This window comes from Pseudomyrmex gracilis, unplaced genomic scaffold (genome assembly GCF_002006095.1).
Source record: "Pseudomyrmex gracilis isolate BER0280 unplaced genomic scaffold, ASM200609v1 scaffold_264, whole genome shotgun sequence".
NCBI lineage: Eukaryota > Metazoa > Arthropoda > Insecta > Hymenoptera > Formicidae > Pseudomyrmex > Pseudomyrmex gracilis.
The window spans coordinates 43,319-56,171 of record NW_018020848.1 but is presented as its reverse complement, the minus strand read 5'-3'; the positions used below and the strand labels follow the sequence as shown (position 1 = coordinate 56,171).

General features: G+C 35.5%; 1 protein-coding gene across 2 annotated transcripts in view; it reads right to left on the bottom strand.

The window, feature by feature from the left end:
* LOC109859483 (zinc transporter ZIP13 homolog) overlaps positions 1–11,403 on the bottom strand; it is a 13,131-nt gene extending 1,728 nt beyond the window's left edge. The window contains exons 1-4 of one of the 2 annotated variants that reach the window (XM_020437784.1): positions 10,139–11,403; positions 2,648–2,758; positions 829–1,097; positions 144–738 (exon numbers count right to left, since the gene is read on the bottom strand). In XM_020437784.1, coding sequence (XP_020293373.1) covers positions 144–738; positions 829–1,097; positions 2,648–2,758; positions 10,139–10,403 — 1,240 coding nt within the window. In that variant the 5' untranslated portion in view covers positions 10,404–11,403. The remainder of the gene's footprint in view (positions 1–143; positions 739–828; positions 1,098–2,647; positions 2,759–10,138) is intronic. The other variant, XM_020437783.1, reaches the window with a different exon arrangement.
* Positions 11,404–12,853: the final 1,450 nt, after the last annotated feature.

Genomic DNA, 12,853 nt, shown 5'->3' with positions numbered 1-12,853 from the left:
AGGGCAGTAGTGCGGTAGTGACACTTTTCCGGACATGGGTCCCTATACTCAAATGTTTTCTACTGTTGCACTGAATAACCCCTAGAAGTTTGATCCCATAGTTCTGAAACACCCTGTATATATATATGTATATAAATAATATGTATATATATGTATATAAAAGTTGTCTAAAGAAATCTTACCTAAATCATCGGAAAAAGAGACGGCAGTCAAAGCGCCAGCAATTCCACCGACAGCTGTGATTAACTGCGCCCGCGCAGCATCGAATTTACTGAATCCACTTTTCAACAAGATCGCAAAATCTCCGACTTCATGAGGTATTTCATGCACCAGAATAGTAAATGTAGTGACGACACCTACATTGAAGGAAATGAGGAATGATGCACCCACGGATAAACCATGGGTAAAATTGTCGAGAGAGTTCATCAAGAGGTTCAGGTATCCAGGGAAACTTTTGGGATTTAAGAATTTGCGAAACAGATCAAACATGTATTTTTTTGTGTGCACGATTAATTGATTAACAGCACTGGCGCGTGAAACTGCCGTTAAATTGAAACCGTTGGGTTCTGTCAGTTTCTTCAACCAGTTCATCGTCGCTTCGTCGATCAATAGACTATTGGTTGAACATTCGCTTCTTGACGCGAATTTCAAAACATCTTTCTTAAAACCGTTTTTTCGCAGATCTTTAGCATCGTTCGGCATCTGTACGAATCCATTTTTGTGAGGTTTTTTCTCCATCTGTTGCAAAAAAATATGCTCGATTATCTCATGTATATAAACAATTATTAATTTCAAAACATTTAACACTATTGGTTTACTTATTCTTACTTTCGTCGAATCTGTCGAGTAATTTTTGACAAAACCGTTCTTTTCGGTGTTCATCATAATGCAATTGTTGTTGTTCCTTTCTTTGTCCTTATTCGCATCATTGGTGGTAATATCATCGGCGGTAATATCATCGGCTTGCTGTTCCGGGACGATAGGTATTTCTTCGTTTACAGTAGTAATGATCTTTTCGATGATCACAAAGAACAGAAAAGCGCACAACACCAACAGCAGATTTGCGGGCTTAGACGCGTGATTATCGTCGTCCTTGGCTGTAAATAAAACACGCGTCAACGTGCAATGCCTGTAAAGCGGAAGGACAAGACGGATAAGAAGGATAAGAAGGATAAAACAATGATGTCTGCGAATAAATCGGATTGCATTGAGTATGCAAATTAATTTAATGACTTTACACACACAGACATTCACCTACTCTCGATTTATTTTAATTTCAATTATTTCTCACTTTGAGTAATTTAAATAGGAACCATTTATGTTCACAAAACTTCGTACAATACCGCATAATCGCAATAACTAAAAATCAATTGTGTTCACAATGCACATCAAGTACTACATCCTCTTTGCGTTTCGGTTAAAGAAAAATTCTGCTGAAAAGCAGCCTAAATGATTTGATTTAGACAAAGATACAGTGACTCTCAAAACATATATATAAAAACTGGTTGCAAAGGTTTAAAGAAAAAAATTTGAATTTGTACGACAACCCTTGGTCTGGTAAGTCAAAGAAATATGAGAACATCGAGTTACAAGAGCTATTGGACAAGATCGAATACAAATACGCACAGAGAAATAAAGAAAAAGATCATTTTGTTCCATGACAATAATCGGCCTCACGTTGCAAAGTGACAAGACAAAATCATTTTTTACTTTTAATTGAGAAGTTTTACGGCATATTCCGCGAAAACATTGTTTCTATTGACAAAAACTATTGAAATTCTATTCTACTATTGAAATTCTATTCAACTATTGAAAATAATTTCTATTGAAATTATATAAGCTGAAATGTGTATTATTGTTCAGATCGATTCGTACTGGTATTATTAATTCGCCTCGAATTCCTAACACAGTTCGAGTCAGTAGTGCGTTCAATTTACATGGCAGCTGGCAATTTAAATCCGCAACTGATGCACAATGGAGTTCGAAGCTGCCGTTTAAATCGTTTATAAAGCTCTCAATGTTATTCTAAAGACTAGAGCACATTCTGTAGAGTGTGTATGAACGTTATAACGAATTCAAATTGTATGTATCAATGTGTGTGTGTGTGTGTGTGTGTGTGTTTACCATAAAATATTCTACAAGGTACCCACAAAATACGTTATATTATATACACATATATATGTATATATTCGCGTTGTTCGCAATATTGTAGAAATGTCAGAATAATATTATGCTTGTTAATGTGTATATTATACATACGTACGTGTCTAGTTTTCCCATCTCTCCGAGTAACGACGTCTGATAAACTAATTGTTTCACTTGTTAACTCGCTTAATTGCGAGGAATAAATTTAAAAATCTCACACGTAACCGATTTTCATCTCTTAAACGGTAATAAATAATTTAAATTTTACTTATTATATTTGTTCAATAGCGTGATTTATCTGCGATATCACAATCAATAATTTTTTTCATTTATTTTTTTTTTTTTCTCGATAACATTGATCTTATCGGTAATTAAGATTTTTTTTAGATAGAATTAATCTTCTTAACTTTGTAATTACATTTTATTATATAACGCGATTATGTGAAATTTATTACTTAAATATAAATGCTATTATGTGTAATTAATTAAAGAGAAAAATTACTTTTGTTCTGCAGTTTGCTTCCAAACATCTCAGGCAAGAGATGTAGAAACACGTTGACCAACAGTGCACCCAGCCCATAACTCGAAAAGATCCTCAAATTTCTGCCGAACTCTGTAACGAAAGAAAAGTCACATTAGCTAACACTTTGTGTTAGCGGCATATAGATAAGAAGTGTTTTGCAAAAAACGTGTACAACATCAAATCTCTCGGGTGATGTATCTTTTCAACGCGCAAGAAAGATAATCGTGAAAAGAGATATAATCTTAGAAACTATTTGTTTGCATATTTTTTGTAACTTTGTGAACAACATTTTAAAATCTCTCTTTTGATTCTTCGTTGACTTTTGAGATTGAGAAAAACGCATTCATTATCACATCGCAAGACAAAAAAATGGATTTTGTTACACAGAAAAATAACATAAAAAATATATTGTTAATAACGGAAACCATAAATCATTGATCGATCGTTCGTGTGTTGTTGGTGAACGCGTCTGGTAGACAACGATAAGGTTGGCCCAGGTAAATGGGCTCAACAAAATGAACTATAAAAGTTAATGCTTTTTAAAGATCACGAAATCTCTTTCGTTTGAGTACAATCGCTTTGTAACGATATTGCCAGTATATATTTTGCTTATTTAAATCGACGAAAATATAAGTGATAACTTGAAAAAATATCTCAAATTTTATGTTTTTGTTTTTTTTCTAACAAAATATCACCGATTTGCCGATTGCACAATATAACGCAACGTTTGATTTTAAGTTGTAAATGTAAATCGTGGTATCAAAACGGAGTAAAATTAAGTTGAAAAAACTATATTTTACAGAGTGTGCAATAATTAAATAAAGATTGAATCGGGTATACGTGCATATATAGTATATAAACTTTACAATAGCATTCTATATATGAGCATTCTATAGATCATATTAGGTAAAAAAGTGATCTCTTCTTGTGAGATAAATGGTAAAAATTTAAAGATACGAAATCACACATATATATTAAAACAAAAATAAAAGATTTGATGCAGTCGCGATAATCGCTAACAGAGTGTAACAATGTGATCATGTTGCTGCTGCAATTTGCAAGAGGCCATTTTGATAACCGCCGTGATGTCAACGAGTGATTCATGGGGAAAAATAGAGGAAAAGGAATATCTAAATGATAGAAGAACCTTGCTCCCGTTTTAACGTGATTGCGATTAATTAAACTGATCTCTTATTGCCTATAAACTTATTAAGTCTATTTCTTGAGCGAAATTGAAAACGTGAAACGCAGCAATGTTTTCTGTAAACTGTTTTTGTGTACCGCAAACGGTTATAATGTAATTAAAACCTTCTAATTCTGATTAAATTTTATAAAACACTAATGGATTGTTTTATCATCAAAAAAAAAAAAAAACAAAAACGTTGATCGATTTGCTTACAACGAAATAAAAGGTGAATTATTGATTAAAAACAGAAATAAGCGTCATATGCTGACAATGCAGACAGATAAGATAACCGGATAACAAAGTTCTAGAATTGTCAGAAACATTCGTTGTTCTGTAAAAAATATTGCTTTATAGTGCACGAGACACACACAGTTTTGTAAGGTTTAATTTTTCAAAATAAATTGACAATACATAACGGGTGTGTAAACTTTTCAACCATTAATCAAATTTTACGCAGTAGTTTTCTCGCGGAAAAAAATATCGCGTTTACACAGTAAGATGTATCTTATTTGAAATTTTAGTGGCGGACGTTTTATCTTTGCATTCGTGAACAATTGTTCGCGAAACATTCGCGCCGTGTTTTTACATTTAAAAGCGCAGCATGTACGTACACAAGATTAAAAAACAAATATTACCGCACTTCGTTGCAACAATTGTAGCAAATTATGTAACATTATGGAACATCTGAAACGTGTGCGTTGTAAAAATATTTCTTTGTAGTTCACAGATTAAAAAATTAATTTTTTTCATATAAATTTGTGTTTCGAGATTTATCTTTGTTGTTGTTACTCAGAAAAACATTATTTCGCATATGTTTTCTTTCTTTGTTATTGCAACGGATCTAATAACGTCGAATGACGCAATTTTGCATAACGCAACTATTGCAAACATTGCAAGAGAAGCTCGCTGTAAGAAATATATATATTATCCTTGAAATGCGCATTTTAATTTATTTATCTGTCTAACATCATAAACTGTCGAACTACATCTTGAAAAAACTCGCTCGTTCACTGTTTTTTTTTGTTTTTTTTTTATTGCTCTTACGTAAAATCTATAATAATTAAAATATATCGACTCTCCATATGACTTAATTAAACATACAAGTGTGCTGAAAACGTTTATGCTATAGTTTTTTAATAAACGGATTAAAATAATACACACTCCAAAAATTGTGTTTTGCTTCAACAGCCAAAAAAATTCATTGTTCATTAAAAAATTCCTGAAGCTACATACACTCATCTTTATATAATACAAGTGTGCTGTATATATAATTTTTAAGTTGTACATTTACACACCATCAGTGAAAAGAAAGTATTAATGAAAAGCAATAGTGATGCCGATGTGAAAGAGTAATGATTCTCAATCAGTAAATCAAGTAACAAAAACGACACACACAAGCGTTCTTCGAATTCAGATAACAAATGTCGGAGAGAACTGCTATTAGAATAATAACTCCGATTGCGCAATCGAATTAGACCGCGAATTGCGAAGATCACGTACTTAGTGGCTAAGTTTTGCTGTCTTTCGAGAAAGCAAAAGCCGCATAATACAGAGAGAAAAATAATAAATACGAAGTTATTTTATAGATATCTACAACGGAAAAGCTACAATATATTACAAGTCTTCGAATCTATGTTAAAAGTTTGTGCAATACCTAATTGTCTTATTTTCACGAGATTTATAAATAAAAAACTAAAATTATAGATATCTAGTTTTCATATAAGAGCATCATTTTCTCGACGCACATCTGCAATAGTTTTTCCCCGCGAAGATAGCAGGGAGTATCAACATGCTTTATTACGCTCTGCACGTGACTGATAAAAAGTAAACTTTATCGTTGTCGAGTAATGTACAATAAGCATATAATACACACGCGCGCAAAATTATTTCAACATTCGCAACACGTCGAAGGATCGTGACGGAGTGATTAAGTCGGAGAATTCTTTGCGGACTTCAGAAAGAGGATAAAATGCGGAGGGGAGCGCGAAGAAAAACAACCCGCAGATGTCTTAGAAATACATAACACCACATCTTATAGCATCCATTGCTTTCCTCTCGTCTAACAAACCCCGAGCGCAAAAGACAAGAGTTGTAAAGAAAGCAGTTGATTTCTGATGGTTGATTTCCCGTCATCGTACAAGATCCTCAGTATCGATAATGAAGATAATAACCCGATACACGCGATATCAAGAGACGAATCTACGAATATAAATAAAATTTCTTGTCGTTTTTCATCGGACCGATACCGCACAAAAAAGATCTCGCCGCATGTTCACTGATAAAAAAAGTGAGAAAAATTCAAGTGCTCACGATTAAAGTGATCATCATCATTTTTTTACATCAGCCTTGTGCAACACGCCTCCCCGACGTGACATAGATCTTTTTCCTCTTGTCGATTAAAAATTGTTATCAATTGATACAAGAGACTAGAGTTCGGGATGTAGCGTTGCCGATTTTATGTAAGAGGAAATAATAATAATAATAATACGTGTAAAATATATTAGTATTGATTTGTTCAAAGCTAGTTTAAAATATATTTGCAAAATCAATTGAAAAAAAAATATATAAAAATATAAAAAAATATAAAAAATAAAAAATATAAAAAATATAAAATAACGCACAGTTTAATGCAAAATATCTTGTGTAACAGCGAAAAAAAGTCAACATTTCGGATACTCATGGCGAGTAAATGTTCTCCTTTGTCATCGAAACGCGAATAATTGTTGTTGGAAAAAGTTACGGAGCATTACGCAACGCGAGTTTTTGTAATCGTATACATTGAGAAACGAATAAATTGTCGCGAAACTTCCTACATTTGTAACGAAACTTCGTACCGAACTTAAAGTTCGGCGAAAAGTAAAACGTTGATCTCGTTAATCTCACTTGTGTGAACTCGAAAAACCGTCGCATCGTTGATTCGGAAAGAGGATACGAGAGATAATAGAGAAAGTTATAACACGCCGCTCCAAAAAACAAAAGTAATTGCGCCGTTATTCATATAAAACAACGAAGAGAATAACGCGACTTTTATAGTCGCACGGACGAGATGCAACGTGCGAGCAAATTTTGCTCAGCTTTTGTTGCAGAACTATTTGTTAATTGTATCTACGAGAAACAACACTGCTTATACGGTCGAGTGATTTTTATTCGGTGTTCGCGGTTTCTGATATTATGTTTTCGCGATCACAACTTGATTATCACAGCAAAACAGACATCCACAACTTCTCGATTGCGGGAGAGAATTATCTGACAAACATGTGTACGTTTATTTCCGCACATGAACGTTTCGTATCAACGTAGGTCGAAATTAAAGTTAGCTGCGGCTGAGAGAATAACGCTATATCAATCCCAATCGTTGCTATTTATACGTTTGCATCCGCAAATTCGCGTTAACGTTTTATCGCGAACGAAATTGCGGCGAGTGCACCGCATGCTGTGCGGTACATGTGCATTAAGTAAAGTTGATACACTCGAAGGTATCAAAGTCCTCGATTGTTTTGCGATTAGATCTATAGTAATATTTTCATCGAAATTTCTCATCGGAGTCCATTGTCGAAAGGTTAAATGCAAATGGATAAATATAGCTTGCAAAGAAATGAATCGATTCTTTAACAATGATTACATTGTTTATCAACCGGCATTTGACCGGCACAGGATGTCGTTAATGATGAAATATTCATTAATTTTTCGGAGCGTGTGCGAATATCCGAACAAATTTATGTAGTGAACAACAAACTTTCGGGACCCCGCCCGATCTGAGACCCGTATATTTTTGAAAATTATTTTCGGGTACCCGCACACCCCTGTTAAAGTTTCCTCTTACAGAAACCGGATATAGAGAATGATAAATAGCCAATGTTGTGGTGAGAACAAATGAGAGAGACAACCAATTTTTTTTTTTTTTTTCAGGCTTTCAAAAGCACGCTTCACGTGCAAACACAGGCTGGAAATATCATTTAGGGTCATTCTACAATGAGTTGAAAATGTCCCGTCGCCAGTTGCGACTATTAGGAAAAAAAGTATTATTTCGTCACTCCCTACGTATAATCCCGTAACTCCAAAACGCAAATTTTAGAGGAGAGCAGTTTAAAAGTATAAAGCTTCATATGTTTCCCTATAGTTAGGGATCTTTCGGTTTCAAATTTGTACCTTATTTATGAATATTTTTTTTAATATTTGGTGACCATAAAGAACATGACTTTCTAAGTGTCATTATGCAATAAACTGAAAATCCCATATGTGACACTTATGTAATTATACGTAGGGAGTGACGATTTTACGTGCTGCAGTTGCCAGTTGCTGTTGACAAAAGTTAAAAGTTGACTACTTCTTTTTTAGCATTCGCAAAGAAATCATCCAGAATAATATTTTTCTTTTCGTAATTGCTAACTGAACTGGCAACAAGACATTTTCAATTCATTGTAGAATGGCCCTTAGCATTCTGTGTCGCGTCGAACAAGTTCTACGACCTTCGAATTCCACCGCGTATCTATTGCGTACATAAAGATATTGTCGTCAAATTTGGTTTTCTTTACTTTTTCTTTACTCTTTTTTTATACCTAATTTTTTTTGGAAACCAACTGTAAGGTCTATCCTATATTCTTTCGGTTTTCTATCTCACACAGACACACGTAACGTCCAATAGACGTCTATAACTCCATGTAACGTCTAAAAAAAAAAAAACAAATAATGAAAGTTCGTACAGAATGTTCGATATATTATTTTCTACTTCAAATGCGCTGAAGCTAATACAATAATTACGTCGATTCAAAACAGAAGTGATATTTTTTTTCAGCGTCACTTCGCGCGTTTGTCAGTCATCAGTGCGATAAATCCCACTTGACTTACATGTGTCACACACACAATTCCCAAGTTTCCTTCGCATTGTATTTATCTCATAATTCTTAGTAAAAAGCTATATATATGCCACGTGCATGTTGGCATCAGTTCTCTCTCTTGTCGCACACGTTCAATTATTTCGTGCGCAGTTTAAGCGTCGACACACACGTGCCGCTAAATAACGCTTTTATTTTGGAAAATACCGAAATGTCAAATATAACGATCTCTCGATTATGAATAAATAATTTCTTCTCTAGCAGTTTTTTTTTATTGCATCGATCCTCGTAACAAAACTCAACAGCATTCTCGAGACTATGTTTACATAGCATATATGTATATATATTCGTTATTTAAAAATCTTCTTTGTGTTCGTTCACTCTGCTATATTAAAAAAAAATTGAACTGTATAAAGCAAGAGGAAAAAATCCTGAGAAAGCCTTTGGTTCGTAACCATTCTCAATGCCAAGGTAATTGAGTTCTACAACTTCAGCACGCGTATGTATATCAGAGATTGCGTGCACCGAAAAAATTGTATTCTTATTTTGAGGATATCCCACTTACTTTAAGTATATTTTATACTAAAATAGGCGCCAAGAAGAGTTTCTTATTTTAAGAGCAAAATCCTCTAAATAGTAATATTGATAAGAATATATACTGATTAGAATATATAAAGCCTCTATGGAAAAACATATATATCTCACTATCGAAAAAGACTATATTCTTAAATTAAGAATATATTCTTGAATAAAGAATATATTCTTAATTTCAGAAGAATATCATCTAAAATCTTTAAGAAGATTTTTTAAGTATAAAATCTTCTACTTACGAGAATATAATTTTTTCGGTGTGGTAATTCGTACATAGACAAATTAAATCGCGGCAATTTTTTGTTAAAAAAATTATATGTATCATATAATTAATATTATTTGTAACGAGAAAATAATTCGCTACCGTTTCACACGCAATTCTCGTTCGATCGATGAAATAAAAATGACGTCACGAAATACACGTGTCGTACTTTGCGATATCTGTGAGTAAAACACGATAATTATTCACACAACAAACTTTGTGCACAAAACAATAAAACGCAACGATCTCGCGTGTCGCAATTATATGCGATACAATATTTCACATTATTTGTGAATTTTGTCCTGACAATGATTTATGCATGCGACACTTTCACACACTGTGTTTCAAGAGTGTCAGTGTGTGTGTGTGCGAAATACAAGAATCGTCGCGGCTGATAATTCGCGCAAATAAAAATACATACACGCGTTGCGTAAACCAACAACAACGAATGTCGCACGACAGAGCATTTGTGTGTTTCGCAGTCTCGGTCGTGTGACATTTTACACGAAGATTAAAAACGTGATACTTACTGTCATGTTGTCGCAACGAGAGTTTCGAAGGTAAAACGTTTATTATTGAGAGATAACGCGACTTACCGCCGGTTTTTGGATCCGCATGATTGGAAAAAACCCACAAGGGAAAAACACCGGTAAGACCGACCATGGTGCTGCCGATTAGAGCGAATATCCATGGCTTGTACGGAAAATAGCCCACAACGTCGTGCCAAGCGCTCGTTCCGTTGAGAATGTTGTGCGGGAAATAGTCCACGACGTCATTCCAGGTGTTCGTTCCGATAAGAATGATGTACGGGAGGAAGTCGGCGTTATTTGTACAATTTTGAACGCACGCGGCGGCTGCCATGTTTGTTGTCGCGCGTTCGCGGACTTCTATCACTGGGTCAAAAATCCTCTATCCCGTTTCCTCGATGATTTGATTGATTTCAATGACGTTTTTGATCGTCAAAACGTAGACTGTCCTTCGCGACGAAACTCACGAAATCGCGCTGAACGATGTCAGGCTGATGATGTCCCCGTGTTCTTTATCAAAGATAACCTCACCGCGATGAAGGCGTTGAGATGAGGTATCCGTGGAACCCTGTCCGTTGAGAGGAAGACGACGATGATACTTATTGTTGCGACGTGATCGACGAAGCGCAGGTTCGAAAATTTATCCAGATTACAGTTTGACAAGATAATAACGAGGAAGAACTGCGATCACGGGCGTAAATTTTTGGGGATCACGATAACGGCTGTGTTTATGTTTGCCCGTTGCGCACAAGTCGCACATTTGTTTTTCCGTGTCTGTGATTGATGGGTTTTTTTTTCTTCCCGTCGAGAAGACAACGAGCGAAGCCGCCGAGCGACCGACTAGCCTGCACTGAGGACTGAGCACGGACGCTTGGAATCAGGACGTCGCCGCTGTCTACCGCCTTGTTGAACCGCTCCGTCAGCCGGTCGTTATTTCATGCCGTTGTGTCGACGCGCGGACAAAGGCATTGACGCCGCCGTGGTCATTTAATGCGTAAATCACGGATCTCGTTCGAGAGACGCGTCTCTCTCTCTCTCTCTCTCTCTCTCTCTCGCTCTCTCGCGTTTATCTCTCTCCGTCCGCTTCCGCACACTCGACTATAACTCGTCAAAAAAAAAACACTCTGCTTTTGCTCCGCTTCGGGGTCTTTTTGCTAGCTCTTCCCGTAGAAAATCCACCATATAAATCTCTACGCTACGACGCAGTGACTGACGCGCGCCGATCCGCGAATGGCTCCTTTTATGATCGTCGTCATTCCCGCGAAATCGCATGCGCGCACAGAGAATCAAGACGGAGCGAGCTGATCGAAGCGCGTTCGACGAGGATACACGAAGAACCGACGCGCGCGCCAAGACGGCGGGAGAAAATTTATACAAGGCGGAGCGGGTCGACGACAAAGAGGTTCGATCGTGCGACGCAAAGAGAAACGGAGAGCGAGAAAGAAAACTGAATGAGAAAAGCGAGGATGAAGGATCGCGAGAAAGGGAGAAAGCGAAAAGAGAGAGAAAGAAAAAGAGAGAAAGAGGGAGGTGTAGACAAAGAGAAAGATCAACATATTCGTGCGAAGTCGATAAAGTTTGTTTACGAACATGTTTTTTTATTTTACTTATTAGAATGTTTCTCTCTTGACAACGTTGTGATATCAAATTTAAAGTGTATATAATAATATAAGAGATTCCGCTCTCTTTGCCTCTCTTTTTCCAAAGTCCGTGTTTAAAAAATGAAAATAATTGATCGAACTACGGTTTAAAGATCGAAGTCGAAGGACTTTTCCCATCCGGGCGACGACGCGACGAGAAAATGTCGTCATGTGCCTCGGATCAAACCTCCTCGTCTTCTGAGGATTTTTCGCGGATCTTCTCTTTTTTTATATTCTACGTATTATCGATGTCTCAAAATTATCTGCCGAGATAAAAGTGCTCGATAACGACGCGATTGTTAATTCGCGGATAACACTTGGGAGATTCGATAAAATTTTTTTTATCTGCGCAGCACGCGCGCCCGAAGAAAGAACAGAAATATTCAAGGAAAGAGCTAATTAACGCAAGTAATCGCTCGGCTGTTTTGCGTACTTCCAATGGAAATCTATTTGTGCGCACACAAGAAGAGAATTAGATTTGTATTTCAACATATATTGAGGAATCAACGAATAATTCAATTTGAAAACACGAATTTTCACTCGAGACAACAGCGCGCTCTAAGCGCGGTCGTCAAAGTACATGGCGCAGGCTATCGAATGTGATTGTTGATAAGAAAGGTTTTTTTCGGCAACGTCAGTTATTTTGAAAAATACTTGAAAAAAACAACAAGATACAAACAATTACAAGTTGTCATGTTATCAAAGTTGAAGATAAAACGATAAAAAAAAAACGTTTCTCTTTCTCTCTTGAACAGAAAGCAAATGGAATATATTAACAAACAAAATATACAAGAGAGCACCGGTTTAAAAATATTATACGAGGAATTTGTGTGTGTGTGAAATTTCAATTTCCACTTGTCAATTACCATTGATTGCAAATTAAAAAAAAAAGCCATTGATTGCAAATTAAAAAAAAAAAAGCAAAAACAACAGCGGTTAGGTCTCGCCTTATGTAATTAACCATCTGCCGAACTCACGCAGTTAGTCATAAATTATTTTTGCAACACGCAAGTTTTCAGCAAAATTTTGAAGACCTGGAAAATATATTATTAAAAACAAATATGTCTTTTTAAACTGATAATATATATATATATATATATATATATATATATATAATATATATAATATATAATATATAATATAT